Genomic DNA, 22,262 nt, shown 5'->3' with positions numbered 1-22,262 from the left:
TGTAAATAACAGCATTCCCAGCAGCATTTCCACAGACAAAACACTGTTTCTGTTGTAAACACAGATAGAAATCTGAACAAGCTTCACGCCTCCGGGCGAAAAAACAGTCTTGTTTGCCTTCTCAGAATTTTTCAAACGGCAGGTAATCCTCTTCACAATGAAAACAAATCTCAACTGCCTGAAACACCTGCAAATCTCAAACCCATGCTGAGCTCACCACACAGACTCAAATGAAGGTGATTAATCAACAACTGCCGCGTTCACTTAGGCCGCTCAGCATAGCAAGAGTAATCTTCTAAATGTGCACCTGAACACACAAACTCACACAATGTCAGAGTTTCACGGATGACTTAATGAAAGATCTGAGTCGAGCGGTAACAGAGAGGCAACATGTTTACGTGTGCACGCATGTTTCCCAGAGAGGTGAACTGGGAACATTAGTGTTTCCATGCCTCAGCACCCACACACAAACACAGGGTGCACCCCTCCCCAGCTGTTCCTCTGGGGTCTGGATCAGACAGCTGTCCCTGTGGTCTGAACAGAGCCCACTCTGTTTGGAAAAAAAGACCCGCTCAGCACATTGTTCAGAGGTCTCTCTCTCTCTGTCTCTCTCTCTCTCTGTGTGTGTGTGTCTCCCTCTCCCTCTCCCTCTCACAGCGGGGTTCTGTCAGGCAGGCCAAACAAAAGACACTGGAAACACCCAACACTGGCACACACAGCCTCAGTGAGCATGGTAATAACCCACACACAAAGACAGTGGCAAATAAAGACCTTTCTATTTCTACCTCCAAGGAAGTGAAATATAATTCATACCTCATTGTGTATTTTCTAATTAATCCAATTATCCTATCAATAAAAATGTAAGAGGATGAGGATTAAAAACACAATAAGATTAAGTGAAATGACTCCCTTATCCTGTTAACCCACAACATCAACACAAACATTTCATATAAGATGTCCAATAACAATCCTCCGTGAATGTTTTAAATCCTCAACAGTGAGCACTGGCGGTAAAGTGTCATGTTAAGCATATCTAATTCAAAGATTGTTGTCTTATACGAGTGTGGAAAGAAAGGACAAAAAAATCCTGCTGTGAAGGATGGAGACGAGAACTCACCAAGACCGGATGTGTAGATGGCCTTCACAGACTTCTTCATCTTGTACAGAACACTGCGATCCACATCCAGAGCCTGCACACACACACAAAGAGGCAGACAGTGAGACATCATAACATCCCAGGGTTGACTTTGATTATATATATATACTAATGTTTTGGGGTGCATTGTGCAGACGATGAGTTTTTATTTAGCCTTCATGAGGTTTGTTGTAGTTGTCCATTAAAACAGGACGTAACAGAATACTCTGAGGACACATATGCAGCTGGGTGTCTTATATAGAAACAATTTAAAGTATAAAAGATACACAGTTCCATTTCAATAAATGTCATATTTTGAGTCTGATATCATGTACCACACTGACGGCTTTCTTGTTGCGAGGGGAGGATGCAGTTGGTCACAAATGTGGACCACCAACATCACTTTTGTGAGGTTTTCTGGCCAATATTAATACTAATGAATTACTATTTATAAATTATTATCTATAGTGCCAACACACATTCTGATGCAGCCAGGATAACATTATTTCTAAATCAGCCCCAACATTGTTTTCAGCATTTTATGTTTCCATCAGGCGCATACATACTGTATGCACCTGCCATAACATCGGCCTCGCATCATCAGCAGATAAATGTCTGGTTGGCTTTATTTTCAAATTGAAATGAAAGCTGGGATAAGTTTGCTTGACCGACTACGTTGTTATCAGTGATTCAAATGCACTTGTATTTATCAGAGTTACTTCCATAAACTGCACTGACAGTTTAGAAAGATGGATGACACACCTCCATCTCCTCCCATTGTAAAAAAGTGAAGCCAAAATACCATTTTGCCAAACACTAACATATTGCGCTGGTGTAGACAGGGCATGCACAGGAGCAACCGGGCTGACAGAGCAGTGCTGGCCAAACCCACATTTAACTTACTGATAAAACAACAAAGATCTGTTTTGGAAAGTTCAATGACTCTTGTATTAGTGTTTGTTTCATTTTCTCTTGCCATTCCTTTTAACTATAAATAACAAATTTAAAGTAAAGTTCCACAGAAATGAACACTTGCATATAAATCAGCATGATAAGAACTAAGTGCTTTGATGGAAAGCATGATTGCGATATAATTATTTATTTGTTTATATTAATTTTCTAGTTTGACCCATGTTACATCTGTTTTAATGGAGGAGGCAGGAACCTATACTGCTGGCGGTCAACAGGGGGAGCCCTGAAAGTCTTAGCTTCACTTGTTAACGTCAGAGGGATGTCCAATAAACTCAGCTGTTGATTTATTGTTTGGTATCCTGCTCATTTTGTCCACACCCTGAATGCATGCCTGCATGTGGTGGGTACAGTTTGTGAGTGTGTGTGTGTGTGTGTGTGTGTGTGTGTGTGTGTGTGTGTGTGTGTGTGTGTGTGTGTGTGTGTGTGTGTGTGTGTGTGTGTGAGTGTGAGTGTCTTCTCGTATGTGTGTGTATATGCCATCTCCACTCTGGCTGCAAGTAATGAATTATTCAAGCAAAAGCTAAGAATAGACCTGCACTCTCATTGGTTATTATGTTAGTATGGCTGTGTGTGTGTGTGTGTGTGTGTGTGTGTGTGTGTGTGTGTGTGTGTGTGTGTGTGTGTGTGTGTGTGTGTGTGTGTGTGTGTGTATTTATCAGTGTATTAGCTTCTAGACAATGGCAGTGAGCACTTGAGGTCTCTTACTTGAATGACAGTCCTCCTGAGATGCACACACACACCATACACACACACTTTCACATGAGCCCTGACTTCCCACAGACCAAACAGTGAAAGTCCATTGGAGACAATGCAGCACTGTAGCAGTGATGAGTGAGGGAGTCTCTCGGGATGAGGGGGATTTGGGGGAAATTAGTTTTTAGGGGATTTATTAAGTACGTCCGCCCAACCGGGCCAAAGCCGGCGCCACTTTTCCCCACACTACTCCCTGTCTGATTGACACGTATCAGATCCCTTGGACCCTCTGGAGACAAAAACACACAATGGCATCCATTCAACTGCAACACATACACACACACACATGGACCTCTTTGCAGCGCCACTCGATGCGGGGAAAAAATGTATTAAATCCATAAATCAGTGTTGTGTTAATAGCCAAGTTATGAACACTTTGATGTTGCAAAATGGAAGAACTGCTCTGCATTTTGTTCCTCTCTCTTTCTCCATGAGTGTGTGTTTAAGTCAGTGAAATACGACCCTGGGGAAAGCAAAGAGTCAGAAAGACTGGAGGGACTTTGAAGGGAAAATGACAGATAAATTGAGTGGTGGGGAGATGAGGAGAACAAAAGGAAAACTAAGAACACTGACGCTGTGCTTTTCTACTCCTCTTTCAGTGGCTCCAGTTTCCTATTCGCTCTTCAAGGCCACCTAGGATGTGTGGCTGATCGGCCTGTTTAACAACATATGTAATTTCCTTATCTCTTATCTTTTTAAAGGTTAAGCTGATAAACTTTCTTCCCTGTGAGGTTTCATGCAAACATTTATGACAACATGCCATCTAGACTAGAAGGTTCTCCACAGTGAGCAGTGTGGGTTGATTTCTCTTCTTTGAGATGACATGAGCTTAGATGCCCCGGTGCATATATTAGTATGAGCTCAGCAGTTTAGTTTAGTTACAACAAGTTGGTCTAGGAAACAAACACTCTTATCAGTCACAATCAGATGCTAACATTTGACACATGTAGCAGGTATATTGTTAACATTCAACCCTGCGCTCACTCTTTAAAATATCCGGTGTGATAAAGATCTATTGGTTGTATCATTGATGCTTGAGAGCTTAAGAGTGTAAACCCTGATCTGCTCAACAAGCTGTGTCAAAATACTTTAAAAACATATAATGAAAAAGAGAGGTCAAACTTGTGGAGCTATGATCTACCACTGCTTTTAGAGGCTGGCATTACGGCTGTGTTATTCCATTGTTCTCCAGATGAGAGTCTTTGCAATAAACACATAGCGGAAGTCAGACTTCATCACAATAAATGTGACATTTTATGAAAACAGTCAATGTTTGGGACCATGTTTTTACACCATTCTGTCGTAGTCTGATAAAGCTGAAGCTAACTACCATCAGATTAGTTGGTGGCAGTTTAGTGGTGAAAAAATGGAGTTGGATTTATTTTGGCATCAGAAGGGGAATGTTGCAAACACACTAAACACACAGCAACTGAAACACTACGAAGAATGGATGGATGTGAGTTAAGCTAATATGATCCCTTACATTCCTCTTTTTAGCTGCTTACACTGCTCAATAATGGATGCAAATGCAAACCCATTTCTAAACCTTCATTTTTATTTTTTCAACTACAAACTTTTAATTTCTTTTAACAAACTGAGTTTTAATGACATTTTGTAACTAAATTTACTTTCTTTATTTCTTGATCTAAGATTTTAAAATATTTTATGTTTTCATGCTTATGTTTGTTTAATGTCGTATTTTAAATTGGGTATTTTCTGACAAGGTATGGCGTTATGGAATTAACCTGATATTGGATCTCCAATTAAATGCTGGGCATACGGGCATCCTCCAGGGGGTGTCAAGAGGTCTGAGCTCGCTTCGGGCTGCGACTCGACACAGAAAAGATTCAATGTGTGAGTCTTAATCCTTGGGAAGAATCTCTGAGATTAATCGAATAATTAAAGGGTTCATTTCGTTTAAGACAAGATCAGTTGTGATTCTGTGTCCGGCGGGACAGCAAGACTCTACAAGTTACGGACTTCAGAGCAGTGAAGGGGGGCTGATTATTTGTAATAATCCCTCCTAATTTAAATAAATAACAAGACCCAACACTATTTACTATGTACGTTAAGTTACATGAGTACACAGAGAGAGAGAGTAGATCAAACATAACTGGCCGCATATACATTTTAATGTTTGAAGTGTTTGCTGTGTGTGTTTTGTTGATTGTTACTGTTCTGATTTTTGTTTTTTAACTCTGTAAAGCACTTTGAATTGCTCTTTGTATGAGTGCTTTATAAATAAATAAATAAACTTGCCTTGCCTTGCCTTGCCCTGTTTCATTTATCCCCCTTCATATCACGGTAATATTGAGTTTATGTTATCATACATTGCACATTTTTCTTGTATCATGCAGGCATAGCTGGGGACTCATTTTGGGGTATAAGACTTCAGTTTACTGTTAATTACATGTATGCACATTCTCTTACAACTTACTGTGTGTGAATGAGGTAACCGCTTATTTTTCAAAGCTGATTTAAGCTCGAGCTCAAGGAGATCTGAAATGGATCATAAAGGTAACCATGAAGTAAATACCAAAAACAAAGAGAGACAAAACAACTCTGACTCAGTAAGAGTCTGCAAGCAAAGTGCTAAATATAAAATGTGATGACTTTTACGAGGCAAATTCAAAGAAACCAGAAGCTACTTGTTACTCTGAGCAAAAGTACAACTTAAAGCGCTCTGGTTTAAGCTCCGACAAATCCTGTTAAATGACTCATCAGCTACATATGTCATCATCCAATCAGCTCTGTCTGGCTCAGACAGACTGAGGCTCAGACCCCACAGAGCAGCACGCATCTGCATATAGACAGGTTCTTTCAAAACTGAAATGTAGACAAAGGGTCAGGATAATACAGAAGCTGCACAGAGTGCTATCTCTGACTACACCACAAAACCTATCAATGACGTGAAAATGTGAACTTAGATCATCATGCAGGCTGTGTTTTCACTGTAAAGCTTAAAGCCTGTTACAGTGTGTTGTGCATGATCAGACTACTGTGCCCTTATTGGCTGCTGTGTGGACAGAAACCTTTTAATTCAGGTGATATTCTTGCAGTAAAGCATGATGTAACAGCTTTATATCAGCATAAAAAAAGAAGAGGAAAGTATAAACTCAGCACTCTAGCTTCACTGACCGTAGCATGAATTATCTGTGAGAGAAGACAAGCAAAATGAGCTTGAGATTTATAGCAATCTGTTGACTCTGTGACTACAGCTTTTAATGCAAATGCTGCATCGACACAGTCAGATAAAATCCACGTGTGCTGCTCTAGTGTAATGAAAATGCTTTGATATATTACGCTCTTTTAAAGCTTCACTATGCGACTCTTCTTTGTAGCACATTATTTCCTGTAAGTTTCCCATCCTTGGCGAGACCGAAACCCCCTGGTTGACCTCCACATAATGTCAGTATTCAGCTCCTTAATCAAGCTGACCAGCCACAGCCTCACACACTCATTGACAGAGACATCACAGCTCCAAACGACCCAAGGTCTGCATCCCTCACACACATGTACACACACAATAACACACACACACACACACCAATCAGGCGGTATCACGCTCCAGCAGACCCTTTCAATATACAGAGAGGGGTCTGACGGGGGAAAGGGGGCGAGACAAGTGGGGAACGGACAGGCGGGGTAATAAACCAATCCCAGCTGAGCACAACAAAAACACTGCTCTAAATCACACACACACACACACACACACACACACATGCACACGCACACGCACACACACACGCACACGCACACGCACACACACAGGACTCTTCAATCACTTTCACACATTTCGACTCTGATGAGCTCTTCACGCTCAAATAAAGTGACTCTCCTCAGAGCACCAGGCTGACCTACTGTATGTGTGAGTCCTCTTGTTCATGGAAGAGGCCGCTCTTAAACTGGACATGTTTCACCTGAAAACTATTCACAGTGAGAGAGCGGGGGGAATTCCACTACTGTTAGCGTTTTGAGCAGCACAGGATCACAGCTGCACCATCACACAATAGACGGAGCCTCTGCGCCTGGAGCTGCTACTCAAGCACACTTAATATGACGTTACTGCAATGTCAGCATTTTCCCTCTCCTGATAGCAGCTCACGGTAAACTAACCAGAGTGGCTCATATTTTCCCCTCCTGGCGATGACAGAGGATCAGGAGGGGAGGAGGAACCCATCAGAAGAAATCAATTAATCCTCTTATTAATGCATGACATCATCATCATCAGCAGCACCATCATCATCATTGTGATTATAATCGGGCACCATCTGCTGCCAGCCGATCTACAGAAGGGTCATGGGGGTTGTTGCAACGCTGATCCATTTACTTGTGGTTGTGCATTTCCTGGATGGTAGAGTAACATGTGTAAGGTTACCTCTGTCTGTGAGCTCAGTGTGGACAGATAGCATCTAAAGTGTGTGCATGGACGGAGGGAAAGAGGACACCACCAACCTAATTAATGCTAAGGATCCACATACAGGGGACGAAGGGAATTCATAAACAAGTGTAACATGTCAGGCTGGATAGTTTAGATGCACTTCTATGATGTGAATTATTGTAAAAAGAAGGAAATCCAAGATGTTACCGCGGCTTCATAACCACGCTCTGTTGGTATAGCGGTCACCACAACCACCTTTAGGGGGAAAAACCTGTGTAAGCACACACCAGCCCCAAAATAGGTGACTCATTTCTGCTTAAACTGGCAATTTTGACTACTGGGAGGCACAGAATTTGAGTGCAATGTCCCAAACTAGAGCGAATGAGTCCAGCATGCACGGCCAAGCATGTAAGAGAGGTCTTCAGAAGCAAAATAAGACAAGGACATCTGCAAAGTGGCCTGATAGTGCAGCCACTGTCCACTTCCTGAGCTGTTCACATCAAACATTGAAGAGGCAATTATGCCCAGTCCTACCTCAATTCAACTTTGTACCTCACCACAAAGTAACCACAGACTGAGCTCAACCACTGCACTGGTAGGTAGCAGGACCGCAAGCTCCACGTGGTGAAAGCAGGTGGTATTAGGAAGCTACACCGCTGCACGGAAACTGCACATTGCTGACTTTGCTGACAGTAAGGGGAGATTGTTGGGAAGGAACCTTAAACTTATTTTTTGGGGGGCATATTTGCCTTTCTTTGACACATAATGTCCGTATTCAGTTGAAGAGAGACAGGAAACGTGGAAAGCAGAGAGTGGGGGAAGACTTCACAGCAAACGGTCAATGCAGGGAGTCGAACCTCGTGACGAGGACTATAGCCTCTGTATATGCGGTGCATTCTTCAACTCTAATCTGTCTCTTTGAGACTGGAATGACTTCCCCTCCCCTTTCATTTTTCTAGTATTGTATCTTTATTCCAATATATTTATTTACTGTTGAGTGTTTTTTATTATTATTGCTATGTTGTAAGGTTACCTTGGGTGTCCAAAAAGATGTCTATAAATAAAATTAATTATTATTATTGTTAGTGTCAAACCACTAGGCCAATGGCCCCCCAGAGAAGACACTTTTAACCTTTTTTCCTTCAGGGTGACCCCCCAAACGTCTATATCTGTGCCACTTATGTTCCAGATTTCCCAGTATTTGTCTGTAGAGGTTGCTGTCATGAATTTTGGGCTCCGTGAAAAATAAAAATCACACAATGTTGAAAAATTTAACCAATGTTCTAGTATTTTTTAGGGTCCCTGTCAATCATGTGCCCTTGGAATAGCACTGACTTTCCTGCCCCATACAGCGCCACTGTCTGTTTTTCCAATGAGAAAAGGGGGGAATGCATGTAAAAGGTTCACAGATCCTAAGACGAGGTTTTCAAGAGTTAGCTAATCTAATGATCATTTAGCTTTAGTATAACAGAGAAGCTTTAGCTTTGGTATAACAGAGAAAAAAGAAGAATGAAGGAAAGTGTTTGTGTAAAGAGGGGATCAGTTTACAGCGGGAAGATTTACTTGGGGAATTCATTTTTTCCCTCAATGACAAAAGGCTTTTTTTTGGCACTTAAATAATAATAAGACTAATGTGTTCCTAGAAGCTTCTTGGAACAAAAGTTCACTTCTTATGAACTCATGAAAGACAGGGAGGATGGCTCACTACATGACACATAATTCCAGCTAACAGGCCTGCTGTATGTTTGTACTTTCAGCTTCTTCCTCTCCCGTCTGAAGAAGAAAACATTCCTGGATGATTGCCTGCTGGAGTGACTGACAGACAAGACAAAGACCTGGCCCCATTGTTCCTGCCGACTAACTATCTGCTGATGACAGCATGTCTGCCTGGAAAGACGCTGTCCTGCTTTTTTTCAGTGGTCTCATCACTACACAAGAACACATACATGCTCAATTATAACAAAACACAACCCAAGCAATCCCCTTAGCCTGGAGTATTGCTATTGTCATCACTACACACTTTTTCAATGCTCACACACACAAACACACACACACACACACACACACACTCACACACCCACACACACACTCACATCTGGGGTTCTGGCTGTGATCTCTTTATAGCTTGTCTGCTAACCTCGCCTAACACTAAATCCTCCGCCCTACGACGGTCATGCGAGGAAACTGTCTGCATTACTCTGTGGAAGCCGGCCAATAAGTAGGCAGCAGTCTGGGATTATCCAATTTAATTAGTGCGTGTGTGGGGAAAGTATCTGAGATTGCTTTGGTTGGTTGTAAACTACGTTTCATGAAGCTAACAGATGTTACACAATAAAAAAAAAGACTCCTAAAACATCTGAGAGTGTGTAAAACAGGCGAGCTAAGTAACCCAAACAGCAGGAACATAAACAAAGGTCCTGGTTTTAGTGTTAAAATCAGGGGCAGAACTGACATCATGGAACTTGTTAGTGCCATATCTGTTGTGAGGTTGATCTATGCTGTCTAGGGAAGCAAAAAAAATACAGTGACACCGGATCTGTTAGTGAGAACGGATGTAATCCATTTTTCTGTACAATCAATTTCTAAATCAATAACTGACAATGGCGCATTCCCAATTTCCGTCCCTTTGACACAAAGCCACAGTGTTAGAGATGAGTTGTGATGTGTTAACAGGTCAGACCACCGCTGCTACAACATGGTATCAGTAGTTAAGAGTATATGGGTTCAGCTTTTTGTACATTGGATTTGTAATGCAGTTCTCTTCAAACTATGTGCTTGTGCAAACCCAATCAACCCCATATCTGTAACACATATTCACCCATCAGCCACAACATTACAACCTTCAGGGCCAAAAGACGGCCTGAGAAGACATGGGCTCAACTAGACCTCTAAAAGGTGTGCTGTGGTATCTGGCACCAAGATGTTGGCAGCGAGATTGGGCCTTGTGATTTGGTTATCTAGCACAACTCACAGATGCTTGACTTGATTGACATCTGGGGAATTTGGAGACCAAGTCAACACCTTGAACTGGTTTTGTTCCTCTAGGCCACTATCTTCATTGCTCCATGGTCCAGTTCTGAAGCTCACGTGTCAATTATAAGTGCTTCCAGTGGTAGACAGCTGCCAGCACCCTGTTCAGTCTGCAGTTATCCAGCTTCATGCACAACAAACAGCAATGCACTATGTTCCAACGCCTTTCCCCCTCAGATTGGGAATTCGCTCCCTGAGATCATCAGTGAGTTTTGGCTTCCCATGACCTTGTCGCCGGCTCAGCAGTTATTCTTTTGATTTGTGTACTGATGTCTGTGGACCAAAACTCCCAACAAGGGCTTGGAGATGCCCTGACCCAGTCATCTAGCCATCACATTTGACCTTTGTCAAATTGGCCCATGTCCTTACGCTTGTCCATTTTTGTCCAACCTACAACCCATATGTTAACTTGCTGCCAAAGACTTCCCACCCCTTGACAGGTCTCATTGTAAAGAGATCCACTTCACCTATCAGTGGTCATAGTGTTAGAGTTGATCAATGTACCTTTGAGGGTAGAATGTCCCAAACCTCTCACCTTTATAACCTTTGTCTTTATCACATCTTACATCCTTCATGACTAAAGTTGTTCAGATACAAGTATCAGTATCAGTATCAGCCACGAGTACCCATTCAAAAATGTGGTATTTGTTATCAACCAGTCAATGCACTAATCTGGCACCATTCTTTAACCGTTCAAGACTAGATTAGGATATAAACCTGCACGTTGTCTGTCCCTGGACTTTTAGGCACAGTACATCACTAGGACAATTAGGATGGGTGCCCTGCCCTCCTACCTCTGCCTGCTTTCTCTTTCAATGCAGAAAAAACACGTATCATTAGTGTTGGGTGTCAATGGGGAAAACAAATCACACACCAACATAAAACACAGATATTTTGTTCCCTTTTATGGACCCCATTCTATTTGGTCACCTGACAGCAATCTATGGAGAATGATGCATCTTAAATTTAGTAAGCAGTCTTGTCCGCCACATTAAAGAATGAGACGTGTCAGCTTTTTTGCAGGTGTGGCGTCAAAGTGGCTGCCTAACTGGTGCTCTATATGTGCTGCTGGACAATTTTCAGCCAGACACAGATCTGCTGTCTTAAGCTCTACATGTGGTTCAGTCAGCGTAAACACAGGAAGGGCACCTTTCTCTTTACCTCAACATCCACAAAGGAAAAGCTGTGACTCATTTAAAACATATGTCAAATACACTGTACAGTTTAGCCCTGTAAGCTTCAAAGTGAAGGCCGATCCCTGAGGAAGAGGTGCTGGAGTGAGGCTGTTCACTGCAGTGCACAGTTCTTCTGTTACAACCCAGACTCTAAACTTGGGTCCAAATCTATTTAATGGATTCAGAAACACAAATCCACCGAAAAAAAAAAAAGTGTAACACTCTTTCAAGTGTTTCATTCACAACTTTTCTCCATGCTGAGTAAGTAAAGTCAATATTTGGATAGAAGTAGGTTCCATAGAGCCGGCTGCTAACAGGCCATGGTTGCAGAGTCTCTCTGTTCTCTCAGGCAGCTGAGATGTGTGTAGTCAAGCTTCCCCCAGGGGAGGCATGGAAAACTCCAGCATGCAAGTTCAGTAGGAGTGTGGGACAGAATGAAATGAAGGGGGAGGGGGACTTTTTTACTATGTCATAAGACCGTCCGACACGAGCTCATTAACACACAAACAAACACGCTAAGGTAAACGCCGCACTGGGAAGATGAGAAAGCTGCAAGAGTCATGAAAGTTTAAACTGTGAGTCGATATCAGCTGGACGTAAGAGACCAAAATTAGCTTCCAAATGTTCAAACTTACTTTACGAGACCTGTGAACACAGAACAGCAAACGTTCTGTAGGATATAGTTCTGTTACTGTGCAGTGTTTTTCCACTTGACTGCAAGTTATTCAAACATCCCATCTACCTAAAAGCCCTCTGCTATTCTAACAGTGGGACACTTGGTGCTTTACAGCTCCTCAGTGAGCACTACAAAGACCGCTTTTGGAACAGAGACTCGGTCGCAAGCTGCCAGAAATCACACTAGGATGACAACATGGACCAAAGTACTTAAAGTGTCAGAGAAAACAAACTTTATTTTAACGGCTGATTTGTTGTTTGGGTGGTTACACTTTTTGCAAGGTTAGAGACCCAAATAGAGCTTTTCCCAGACTGCTGTGCTGTGTCAGGGTGAGGAAACGTAATGTGTTACTCAGTGTTTTTGCATCTTTTATCTAGATTATCTGGCCTCCAAAAAATTAGGAAGGTAAAGAAAAAGCCAAGCAGATATCAGCAAAGACACAATGGTTAAAAGTCGCAGCAGAGACCTGAAGGCGCCGTGTTTAAAACCTGTTTAAGTAGTCTCCCTGACTTTGAGGGTAGTCTTTAATGAAGTCCATAAACTGGCAGGAGACTGATAAAAACCAAGTTGGAAGGAGGGGCTAGGAAATAAGGGCCAAATGTTCTGCACTTTGAGGGGTAGACTTCATCTTGGAGTCTCTCTTTGGCTCTTTTCATGTAGACGTATGTGTCAGCTCTGTGGTGTCAAAGTAAAAGTTCCAAGCAACAACACACAGTGGTATTGGTGTGATGATGTCTGAGAGAGAAAGATGGGAAATTACCTGCTTACTCCTGAAAAAGCTGCAGTAAAAACCTATGGAAATCATGACTGTGTTAAGCTAAGCGCTGTAGAGGAGGGTTCAGTCAAACAGAATAAGACCTGTATTTCAAAATGGTTTCAAACTCAATAGAGAACTGAAGAGTTTCATTTGATCTGAACCCATTTCATCAAGTTAATCAAGACATTCAGAGGGGTCTAAGGTTGCAGAGGAACTTCCCCATCAGTCTCTTCACATACAATTTGCACAAGGAATAAATAAGCATGTTCTATTTGAAGTATTTTCATGGCTACAAGTCTTGCAAACTTCAAACACGCTTCTGTTTTGCAAAAGGCAAAGGGGTTTCGGGATAACCAGAGTATTTAGAGGACCTAAGGTGGCAAAAAAGAAGTACAAACAATGACAATGCAAATGTCTTCATTCAAAAGAGCAATGAGAAACAGTACAGCTGATCTAGTTTGATACCAATGTAGTCAAAGAGTACAAAAGCTTCTTTGAGAACCTCCAAGGGGTTCATGTTAAAACATCTCCCCAAAAGAGGCAATGTCTTCATCTGTTCCATGAGTGAAAGTGACAGCAGGACAACACAACTGTGAGGATTCACCCCTCCTAACCCCAACCCTGGCCCCAAGCAGAGCCGAGTGGCCACAACTACAAATCAATGGTGGAGTTCATTAATGGAGAGGCAAGGCCTGTCGGGGAACAAAAGCCGTCAACAGGAGCCTTCTCAGACAATCTGGGCCGGGACACTATGATGGATGAGGTGAGCTTTAAGTTCCCATTTATCCACAGTGCCCCTCGTGTCTAACTCTTATCCTCTGTGTGGGACAGAGAGCAGAGACTCTCAAGTCGATCTCCTATGAAATGCCAGATAAGGACTTTGATAACTTTTCGCCAGCAACCTTCCCCCCAGACAAAATAGACCGACCAGAGCTGACAAAGACCAATTACATCTATCCAATACCCCGCATCCACCTTCAATAAAGACAGGCAGAGTGCAAGGAGGGCTAAAATCTTATCACATCCAAACAGTCAAATCTCATCAGGGAATAAGAGGGACTGTGGTATTGAATCAATGGGACAGGACTCTGACCTCTGGCCCTGGCTGATCCATGGGGAGGGCTGCTGCATCATAATGAGGGCCGAGTCAGAGCCTGTCTGCAGATAATAGCACAGACTGTGCTGTCCCTAACACTGGAGGATGGAAGGATACCTCTATTTAGAACAAAGATCTGAAAGCAAACACTGAGGTACCACAATGACATCAAAGTTAAGGGTGACATAAACCGGACAGTGGATGTTTGGAGGCATGTTTTTAGTACATTTGTTCTAAAACAGTCAAGGTCGAAACTTTGTGGTGTTGTACGTTTTTTGTTTTTTTTGCTATATGCATTTACTCTAACCTGGAACAATAAGGCTATTATCTGATGATGGCATAGCATGCTACAAATCTCCATAAATCTGCACATCAGCGATTGGAAGCAATAAGAAGCCATCTCAGGTTTGTAGCCTTTGGAACGTGAAGTCTTGATTGGCTGTCCCTTTTGGCAAACACTGGCTACAACACTCTGGTATATCGTAGATAGCCAATGGGTCCAGGGATTATCCAAGAAACTTCTTAGAAATGTTCTCCTAAAGTCATGACACTCTCCCCAAGGATTGGGAAGAATGGATTTACTCGGATGTGTGGAATTGGCCTACTCTCATGTATTAACTAAAGTAAGGCGAAGTTAAGGGACAGTGGGGACAGCTGATGAAGAGTAGGCTGAAGGGAGGAGACAGGACTGCTGTGAGCCTGCCAGAAATCCCATTTCATTTAAAGGAAGCATAAAGCTTCTTAGGTGGTACTCTGAATACTGGACACAGTGTCAGGGGGTTCACAATACTCACTTGGACTAGTCTGCACTTTAAGGCCATGTGTGTGTGAGCTTGTAGATCCATCAGTGTGTCTATAAAGCTATTAAATGTGGATTGTCTCTGCATTGGTAATCCTTCTGTCTGAAGCCTTGTTAAAACTTTCCTCCTGGCCACCTGTTGTGGGGGGCAGCTGTTGCCCCCTGCCAAGGCGCAGCCATTCCCCCCCATCCTGCCTTGTCCAGGATGGGGGGAAGAATCAAAGCAAGAGGCGGCCAGGTCTTCCCTTGGCCTGGGAAATACTACAGCATCAACACAAGCTTGCAGAGTGAGTTGAGAGTTATGAGCGAATACTCTCCATCACCCAGATTGCACATTAAAATGAGAAGTTTTTAGCACAGAGCATCAGTGGAATCCAAGTGTTTGGTTCTGCAACATCCCGGTGTGCAAAGAAAGAGCCGTGTAGCCACAGAGTCAGCTTGAAATTAAAAAAGATCATATGTTGACAGAAGATAAGGGTTCATGCCCGGGTAAAGCATGAACACAAACAAGTGGGGGCTCAAGATTAAGCTTAGAGGTGCTATAAAGAGATGAAGTACTTAGGTGCTCACAGCAGGCGCTCTTCAACTGCTTTCTTAACACTCAAGAGTTCATTGAAAATCCACTTAGTATTTTACAAGCCCCATTACCTAGTTATACACCGCATCGAGGAACGCTACAAACAGTCTGTGAGAACCAAACTCAAGTGGCCTGAACAGCCAGTGCCAACAAGTGCCCGTAGATGCTGTGAATACCATCGCCATTCCCAGAGGAACTCCCCTCATAATCTTTCAGTAAAATCAAGCAGCAAGGCAGCACGCCATATGACTGCATAACTGGCATGCCAGTGTGATGGGCCTCTGTTGGATGAAATAATAGCAAGACTGAAGACTAATGATGCAAGCCTTTAGGGGGGCCTGTCTCCAAACCAGTATGAGCTCCTGAAAAGCTGACTGGGCTATAAATAACCATTCTTCATAACAGAAAAATGAACAAACTAGACAAAAGGAAAAGGGAGAGAGAGAGGCCGTGTGGATGGGTGGTTTTCTGGCAGTTTATAATCGAGAGCATAGAGCATCTGCAGCTTTGTTTTCTCTTAAGGGGGATACTTGGCTTCTGATTTGTAGAGATATTGGTCTCTTTGACTCAAGCGAGGAAAGACTGTGCTCTGCCCCTGCCCCTATACAGCTCTCACTTTAACTGTCTGGCATGCTGGGTATGTGGCACCATTGGATAAGGGCAACCTTGCAATGTGGCATTGGGTTTGATGCCATGCACTTATCTCGGTGAAAACTAACATTAGGTACATACACAAGGTTAGTGCAGAGCTTTAGTAATGGGCCAGGAGGTTCTACATAAACTTGAGGATATAGGTATGTATGCAACAATAGCAGTGGGTGTCAAAGTCTGCATAAAAATCTTGCACTCAACCTGTCAAGCAACAGTAAATTACAAAGCAGCTGCAGAGTCATGAAAAATCATTGTGTCTCTGTCTGAGTAACTCTGTGCAGCTGACAGAGCGATCAAAGGGCTGCCTGGCTGACAACACAGGCGAATGTCTTGAATGTCAGGTAGTGACAGTTGTTTAAAGACAAAAGTGCTAATGCTTAACAACCTTAAACAGTCTCTCTGTAGCAAGTGTCGCATTTGTTACATACCCATTGTTTGGACTAGGAGACAACTCTATTGATTGCAGCATTTTAGGAATCACTCTCCGTGTCCTGCAGGAATCAGGAACTGGGGCATAAAACCAGTCCAAGATACAAAAATAGAGTTAAAGACAACTACAGACATCCTGCAGACATCCTCATGAGGGTTTTCTGAGTGAGACAAAAGCACTGAGGCATTTTCTACAAGATCAATACTTAGCACCGAGGTCAGCTCGGCCCTCGGGGCTGACGCTTCCTTTACATGGAAGTTGTGAGGCCATGTTTTTAACCCAGGCAGATGAGACTACAAGTGTGCTAAAGTGGTTCACCTCATAGATGCTGTTATTGTTAAGAAGAAGGGACTGCAGATGTAGAATAGCTAATATGGAAAATTATTTTATGTGACAAGATTCAGCTTTTACAACCCAACATATCACAACTTTTAAACTAAGGGCAATCAGAAAGTCTCGATAAAGAACGTCCTAAATCAAATCCTAGTATTTCTGGCGTACTAGACTGTTCATAACTTCTGATTTGACAAAATTTGGTACAACAAACTAAATCTTGGAGGCTCTTTTTATGAGTCTAGACTTGCCAGAGGAAAGTCAAAACAAGTGTTTAGCAAGAAGATCTGTTTTACAAGTGCACAGAGGGGGGCCATGACACAAATCCCAACATCCTCTTACTGGATAAACAGGTTTTATTTTACCAACAAACTCACAAGCATGCAGACACACACACACACACACACACACACACAAACACAAAGGTCTTTTAATGTCCTCTTAATAGCAAGCAGTTTAAAACTACTATCCTAATTAAGGCTGTGTCAGATGCTATTAAGTTTAGACAGAAGTAATTCTGCAACATTTGTGCAGGCATTTGAGTGAAACGTCTGTGAGTCTACTCCTCTCCAGTTAATGTGTTTAAAAGCTCCCTATAAACAACCAGATCTAAAGGTGGGGTTTAAAGGTCTTTTAAGAAGATGAGGCAGTAAGTGCATCGGCTATTTCAGAGAAGAGGAGGCTCACTAGCTGTGCCCTATTACATCAATTTTAGGTGAGACAGTCTGATTAAAGGAAAGAATCTGACAAAGACAGAAAAACATATCTGCAAAACAGACTGTTGGCTTTTGACAGAGCAGACTGCACTGTGGGGTGAAAATGCTGTATTTGTGTTTATGTCTACAACATAATTAGCATACCCCCGAGTTACTGTTTTTAGAATCTGGCGTATCTGCCAGAAATGTTGTCGTTGTTGTTTTACAGAGGATAACCAAATCCTTCATAATAACAGTGTGTATTCTAACGGTGTATGTGTGCAGTGTGTATTAGCTCAGTCATCAGTCCCTCAGAGCAGTTGCAATCTGGCAGTCAGGGATGCTCTAAAGCAACACATGGTTATTAAAATGAAAATTTAGAATCCAACTAACTGATTAGTCCAACACTCACAAAAGAGTCGAAATTAAACACAATATATTAAACACTTCTTCTTAGACTGCCCTCAGTGTTACAGCAGATGGCAAACGGCATAAAGAACCACAAACGATCTCAACATTTCATGGTTTTAAAAGACGTCAATACCTGTTATGGCAAAAACCCTAGTCCTTATCATCAAGGTTGGACCATTGGCTGTAAATGTTTTATTTCATGGCAATTTCCTGCCATCTGACTAATTTTTTTGGCATCTTGACCATAGACTGTATAAAATATGGACATAGTATCCATGACGTCACCCATCTATTCCTGAACTCTGTTTTGAAGCCAATCGACGGCGGCAGCCATATTGGAAATGGGGAACTCAACCAGGCACAGTTTGACGTAAAGGGGCGGGGTTTGAGCCTCCTAGCCAACAGCTATGTGTTCCCGCCTGTCAGTCAAGTCAGTCATGTCCTTACTTGGGCAAAAACTCGTAATCTTAATATCTTCTGAACCGTAACGTTAGAAAAAAATTCACTCCCCATACAGTGTGTGCCGATAGTGAAATTAGCTACAAAGAGCCAAGCCGTTTTTTGAACCGGGCCGTAAACATGTTTATTAATGCTGCAAAGATCGTCTTTTTTGAATGGGTGTGTATGTGTTTTCCGATGTTTCTGCAACCAGCCTCAAGCGGATTCTCAATGAATTGCAGTTTATAACACTTCCGCATGGGCTTCATAGTTTGAGACCGGAGGTTGCCGCTTGATCTTGACACAAAAACAGACAGGAAGTGATGTCAGAAGAAAAAGCATGCTCAGCCAGTAGATGCTTTAGTGAAGCATTTGTCCCAGTGGCTCACACTTGATTTGAAATTTGTTAAACAGAAAAATCTCCAAAACAACTTGCATCAAACTTTTTAAAAAGAAGCCACTAAATCAGACATTTCTGGCAGCAACTATAAAGAAGGGGCGGTTAAAGCCTGGAGGGGCTGTGTTATATTCTCATTAGTAAAAGACTCAGGAGCAGCTAAACTTCCATGTAATTATATGACAATGGAAAGGAGAACTAAAGCCATCTGGAACTAGAGATTTACACATTAATCACAACACTCAACTAACAAATTAATCTTCTCCTCTTGTCAACAAGTTACAACAACATGAAAGTAAACTTGTGGGGAAAACAGAAGTAATAAGCCGAACAGGAGGTGTTAGTGATTTAGAGAGTGCCAAATGTTAGGCTTTGATTCAACACATCAAAGTCTGTTATAGCTCTAAGGAAGAACTTATGCAAGAACTGTATGACGTTTGATGAACCATTTCAAAGGGTGTCATTTGTCATGTTTTCAACTTTGATTTGGGAGTGTTTCAAAGTTCTACAAGTGGAATATTACACTCATGTGAAGATTGAAATAATTTACCAACTCACTGCACTTGTAATACTTTCAAACTAGGCTGCTTAATGCATATTCTCCAGCAAAATATGACAGCCCTTCATAAAAACCCAGAGGAGTCCATTCGAGAAACAAAGCAGCCTGTGAAATGAGATACACCAGTCCACTGTGGCATTACAGAGCTGCTCCAATCAGCCTGTCCTCAGCTGTCAGTTTAAGGTTAAAAGCTGAAGAGTGAGTGTTCATTCAACAAACTGCTGGTCTAGAAGAAAGCTCAGAATCAGCACAATGTTTGAAACTCTGCACAGTGCTGAAAACAGCAGTCTGATCATGTCTGTGTATTATTTTCTCAAGGGTAAAAGAGTCATCCCTGGTGCTTCGACAGATATTCAGACACTCCAGGAGTATAAAAAACACCAGTCACTTTTGGATCCTTGTGTATATGTACATATGTAAATGCATTCCTGTTTGCGTGTGTGTTTGAGATTCCAAGCACGCCAGCAGACAATAAGTGGAAGTGTTCTCCGTCCACTGCCATGTTTAATTGGCCAAACAGACCAAAGTGAGCAAGGTCTTGTTGGCCCAACAATAAAGGCCTTGTGAGTCCTGAGCCTGAGCGTGGGGAGGTCAATGTGGAACAACAGCGCACTACTCCAAGTCTCTGTAAAAACTATTCAGCAGCTTGTGTTTGAAAAGAAAGTGCTTAGTTTGATTCTAAAGCAAACACTGCAAACGTAATGTCGCTGATTACCTGCAGACTTATGCTAAAGTACTATTTCAAATGACTCAAATCCTCATGCTTATTTGCTTACTCCAACAGAAAAGCATTGACAGCTCTTTGCTTTCAAACCAGCAGACTGGTTGCTGTTTTCTAAACCAGCAGCAGCAGCAGAGGTGCATGCAACGGAGCGCAGCAAGGTGTCTGATGTTTAGAGTGCAGCACCTGTCAGCCTGAGCAGGTGTATGTCTGTCCGCCCTGGCTGAGTCCTCCACAAACACAGGTTGAAAATAAAGCAGGTGTAAATCTCATGTAAGACACAAACTATCTGTCTCAGCTCTACAGACCCAGACTATAATGAAAAGGTGCAGAACTGCTTCACATTGTGCCTTTTTTTCTAATTTAAGATAACAACTTCCAAATACCCATTGTTCATGTCACCCCACATCATCCAACATCTGCAAGAGTGCCCAAACTCACAGGGCAGAGACACACTAACACACATAATACACCAAGCTGCCCATGTGGGAAATTCTATTTTTACCATCAGGCAGGGCGAGGCTCTGCCATTCAGCACACAAAGTAGGGAAACTATAACAAGAGAGGGAGGGAGGCAGTGTGGGGCTGTCAGGGAACAAAGCGGAAGTGTCCTTCCTTCTGATGACCTGCAAAGGAAGAACACAAAGTGCTCTCTGTGCACAGGCAGGAGATGCAAACAAGTCTACCTCTACCACGAAATGATCACACTGCTCACACTTTTCACTGTAATGTCTGGAAACAGAAAATTGAAGTGTCCTTTTTCTCTTTATTCTGAAGTGCTTGGACTCTTAACTTTGGAGTCTTTCTGTTTCATAGTCACTCTTTCTGCTTGCATGTTTGTAGTGGATTAAGGATTCCTAATCTGCTGTGCCTCCTAGGAATATCCTCTTGTATTTCCCATTAAGTTGTCTCTTTTTGAAGTTTTTCCTGATCCAAATTAAAAGACACATGTGTTATCTTGAGCAATTTGAAATAGCTGACTTGATCTAACCCTTCTAGTATTGTATGCTTATGGTTAGGCTGAAAAAGCAATACAGCTTCTGCATTAACACCACTGAATGGTGGTTTAGTACAGGCCTGGGTAGTTCTTAAAGCCTCATTGAACAATGGCAGATCTTGTTGGAAATTAATAGGGCATTAGGGAAAAGAAGAGCTGCAATAAAGGACAGTTTAAAGGAGTACTTCTAATTTCAGCTTGCAGACTTTGTGACAAAGTTTTCACCTGCTACAAGGAGATATCAGGGGGAAATGTATAGTTCTCATTTTGCTCTTATCAGTGTTTATTGGGACTAAAATTCCAGTCCCAGCAGAGTCACTCACCTCCTCCAGAGCAGTCACTGTGTTCCTGCAGTGGGACATCCTGGTGGTGAAGTTGGAGGCTGTGGGAGATTTATAATCTTCATTTGTCTCTGCCACAAACTCTGAAACTGTGATTTGGTCCGGCATGATTAATCCCGTTGCTATAATTAAGAAGAAGAAGAAGAAGAAGAAGAAACACTTTCTGTTATCCCACTTCTAGGCTGATTGGTTCAAGCACAGAAAAGTTCACAGCAGCAGGAGGAGTAGTTGTAAACCATCTCTGAGTGTTTAAGTCATTCCCTTGTTCCACATACAGAGGTGGGACACGCGGTGCTACAACAAGGTGATGGGGAGGTTAAATCCTTCCTGGCTTTCAGCCCACGACTCCAGGTCCCATGTATGTCCACAGGTCTTCCTCTGGTAATAACAGAAAGTGAAGCCTCCACGCTTTGAGCCTGCTTATTCTGCCTCGGTGCTCCCAATACTCCGACCGAGAGGCTGCACAACTTCTTCCTCCTCCTCGCCCGGGGAAACAACAAGCAGGCGTTTCAACGGGAGCGCAAGAAATCGACAAAGGTAGAGGAGGGGATTCAATGGACGCACAGCAGCCAATGAGGGACACCAGCTGGTAATTGGGAGCCAATCAGGATTCATGGAAGGCGTGAACTCATGCTGCCTTCAGGGACTGCTCGGACACTCCAAACGTTGAACCACATTAGAGTCCTATTCTGCCAAAAGCCTTACAAATGAATAGCCAACCAATGGGGATACATAATCAATCCATCAATCAATCAAGCTTTATTTATAAAGCACCTTTCATACAAATCAAATGCAACCCAAAGTGCTTTACAGTGATTGAAAAACAAGAAAGAAGCAGAAATAAAACAAAGGCAAGACATATTAGGGGATAATAATAATAATAAGAAGAAAAATAGTAATAATAAATGGTAAATGGACTTGTATAGCGCTTTTCTAGT

At 42.4% G+C, this 22,262-nt stretch overlaps 1 protein-coding gene across 1 annotated transcript in view; it reads right to left on the bottom strand.

Annotated features, from left to right (window-relative positions):
* The window catches only part of asap2a (ArfGAP with SH3 domain, ankyrin repeat and PH domain 2a), a 65,926-nt gene extending 44,061 nt beyond the window's left edge, over positions 1-21,865 (bottom strand). The window contains exons 1-3 of the mRNA XM_034674519.1: positions 21,600-21,865; positions 21,307-21,446; positions 1,118-1,190 (exon numbers count right to left, since the gene is read on the bottom strand). Coding sequence (XP_034530410.1) covers positions 1,118-1,190; positions 21,307-21,432 — 199 coding nt within the window. The 5' untranslated portion in view covers positions 21,433-21,446; positions 21,600-21,865. The remainder of the gene's footprint in view (positions 1-1,117; positions 1,191-21,306; positions 21,447-21,599) is intronic.
* Positions 21,866-22,262: the final 397 nt, after the last annotated feature.

The sequence above is a fragment of the Notolabrus celidotus genome, chromosome 22 (genome assembly GCF_009762535.1).
Source record: "Notolabrus celidotus isolate fNotCel1 chromosome 22, fNotCel1.pri, whole genome shotgun sequence".
NCBI classification, from domain to species: Eukaryota; Metazoa; Chordata; class Actinopteri; order Labriformes; family Labridae; genus Notolabrus; species Notolabrus celidotus.
The sequence above is the reverse complement of the archived record's forward strand: the minus strand, read 5'-3'. Positions and strand labels throughout refer to the sequence as shown.